The following is a 2,727-nucleotide window of genomic DNA, read 5'->3' as shown; positions in this document are numbered from 1 at the left end:
GCGGACTAAAAGGCCCAATTATGATCCACAATTCTACAGGCCATGTTTAATATCAAATACTCTGATCAAAGTAGAGGTTTTGCACCATTAAGCAGAAAACAATTGCTGACAGTTGCTGAAGAAAGCAATATATATTTTTACACATCTGGGAACAAGCCGACCCAGACAGGGAGTTTCCTGTCATCTTGCAAGATGTGTCCTGTTTATGTCACCCATGATCTATAAGGTGCTGACCATGTATATTTTAAGAATAGTAATTGTTGGCCATCTGGCATAGACAGCTTGTGGTTCCTCTCATTACCTTATATGCTTAAACACTGCCTCTATAGATGATGACGTAAATTGCACTATAAATGTATGGCTTTAAGAACCCTTCGGGGTTCAAACTTCTGATGCTGATTTTGGCATGTTTGAACCTGCGCATTCAATAAACTTTTCCTATATTGCATCGCTTGGCTTCCTGGTCTCTTAATTCTACTACATTTTCTGGCACCCCAGATGGGACAGAGAAGCTAAGGCAATATTTTGCTGAGGGCCACTTTGCCCCGTTGGGGTGTGGGGCTGCTGCTCCTTGGCTTCCAGGTGCCACGGGTCTTCTTTTGCCCCGGGAAGCAACAAAAGCAGCCCAATCACACCAAGGGGGACACGCATCGTGAGTCCAAGAACCCTGCAAACTTAGGAAAAGAGCTGTGGTGTTCCTGGCCAGGATTCGTGGGGAGAAGACGTCTCAGGCGAGTATTTTCATAAAGTGTATTGTACCTATCTCGTTTGAAGATAGAAGGAGGAACCTGATCACTTCCTCGGACTCGGGACGGCTGTCCTAACGAAGTCCAGTTAAGTTGTGTGGGTGGTTAAACCAGCGCAGTTCCTGCAGGTGGCCATTGAGTTCCGGCTTCTGGGGCCTCAGGTCGCTGGTAGTGTGTTAGGAATGGGTGGGGGAAGCAGCATTCCCAGCACACCGCTGGACTGCATGATTAAAGGATTTGACTCATATTTTAACCATACTGATTATAAAGTCCCTTACCCAAAATTGACCAAGGATAGGCTTATCTACTTGTGTCAGAACCAGTGGCCACATATGGGGGTAGGGTGGCCAATGGGAGGAACATTTCAGAACCAAATAATAGATGATTTAACTTCGTTAATTGCTGCAAACGAAGAACGCTATCCTAATCAGTTTCCATATATAGATCAGTGGGGAGACGCTGTTGCAGGACAGGCTGATGAATTATTACAGTGTCAAGCTGAAATGGTTCGCCTGTGTGTGGTGAGACCGAAGGAAAAGGGGAAGTTGAGGTCAGCTCCCAGACGTACCATAAAAATAGCAGCTTTAGAGAAAAAAGAGTCAGAGAAGAAAAGGATTTTTGCCCAGGATGAAGAGGAACTCTTCAGGCCTCCCCCTCCCTATGCCTCAGCACCTGTAGGCATTGTTGTGCCCCAGGCTATGGGTGCTGCTGCTGTAGCGGACAGTGGAGCTAAGGAAAGTACTGTGGGGGCAGGGGATCCCCAAGCAACAGAAGGGGCCGTGAGGAGAAAAGAGCCCAAGGAGGGTGGTTTAGGGGCTACGGGAATTAGGAGAGAAGGGCCAGTAACTAGACGATTGGGGATGGAAAGGGCGAAAGCCGAGAAAGAGGAAAGTACGTTGTTAGAGGAAAAGGAAGGACTCTTTCCATTAAGAGTATCAGAACAACAAGTAGGCGTGGATGCCCAGGGAGATCCTGAATATCGCCCTTGTTTTCAATATATCCCCTTTTCAACTACGGATTTATTGAATTGGCGAAAGCATTTTGGTCCGCTGTCCGTGAAACCTACAGAAATGACGGATTTGTTTCAAACCATTATGCATAGTCATAACCCCAATTGGCGAGATATACAACAGCTGTTAACTACATTGCTAACAGCAGAGGAGAGAGAGAAATGTAAAGCAGGAATGCGAGAGGTTTTTAGAGAACGTTACCATACAGAGGCAGATAGGGCTCAGAAACTTTTGGAAGAGGCACCGGAACGGGATCCTGGATGGGATCCTAAGATAGCCGGTGACCTGGCAAAGATACAAACATACCAAACCTTGATAGTGGCAGCTCTCAAGAAAGCAGGAAAGCCCCCTGTGAATTTGTCTAAGCCCTCGTTGGTTATGCAAGGAGCGGATGAGAGTCCAGAGGCATTCCTTCAGAGGTTGATTGAGGCTTATGAGTTGTACACTCAAATGGACCCAAGAGCTCCAGAGAATGTAAGGATGTTGAATGAAAGATTTATTGCGCAGAGTGCATTGGACATTCGTAAGAAATTGCAAAGGTTAGAGGGAGCTTTGGGAAAGAATACTACTGAATTGGTGGAGGTAGCTAGAAAGGTGTATGTTAATAGGGATAAGGTTGAGAAGAAGGACAAAGAGGACTGTATGCATAAGAAGACAGAGTTGTTGGCATTGGCCTTACAGGGAGGAAGGACAGGCTTAGGGCCAAATCAATGTGCCCATTGTGGATCTGAGGGTCATTGGCAGAGAGAGTGTCCAAAGAGGTTAGCTCTCAGGGGACGTGGAGTGTTTAGGGGTCCGCCCGGGCGACGCCCGCTGGGCCGCAACATGGCAGGTCGAGGAATGACTGGGCGAGGGATGATGACGGGCCAAGGGGGACCACCCAGACATCCAGGTCGTGGATGGGGGTCGCAACCGGCTCAGGGTCCAAGAGGAAGAGGGTTTAATGCTCAAGTAAATGCAGGAGTAGAGGG

General features: G+C 47.6%; 1 protein-coding gene across 1 annotated transcript; it reads left to right on the top strand.

Annotated features, from left to right (window-relative positions):
• Positions 1-613: 613 nt before the first annotated feature.
• On the top strand, positions 614-2,456 carry LOC148045462 (uncharacterized). The gene is made up of 2 exons (XM_087717018.1): positions 614-2,295; positions 2,438-2,456. Exons 1-2 carry the CDS (start codon positions 929-931, stop codon positions 2,454-2,456), a joined length of 1,386 nt encoding a protein of 461 aa, XP_087573144.1. The 5' UTR covers positions 614-928.
• Positions 2,457-2,727: the final 271 nt, after the last annotated feature.

This window comes from Thamnophis sirtalis, unplaced genomic scaffold (genome assembly GCF_051295495.1).
Source record: "Thamnophis sirtalis isolate CommonGarterSnake01/CBP01778 unplaced genomic scaffold, rThaSir2_p1.2 scaffold_5, whole genome shotgun sequence".
NCBI lineage: Eukaryota > Metazoa > Chordata > Lepidosauria > Squamata > Natricidae > Thamnophis > Thamnophis sirtalis.
Note: the sequence above shows the minus strand (reverse complement) of the source record. Positions and strands in the feature narration are given on the sequence as shown.

What these genes read in the sequence shown, in the direction of transcription:
- LOC148045462 (XM_087717018.1), top strand. Translation starts at nt 929, where the DNA reads ATGGGTGGGGGAAGCAGCATTCCCAGCACACCGCTGGACTGCATGATT.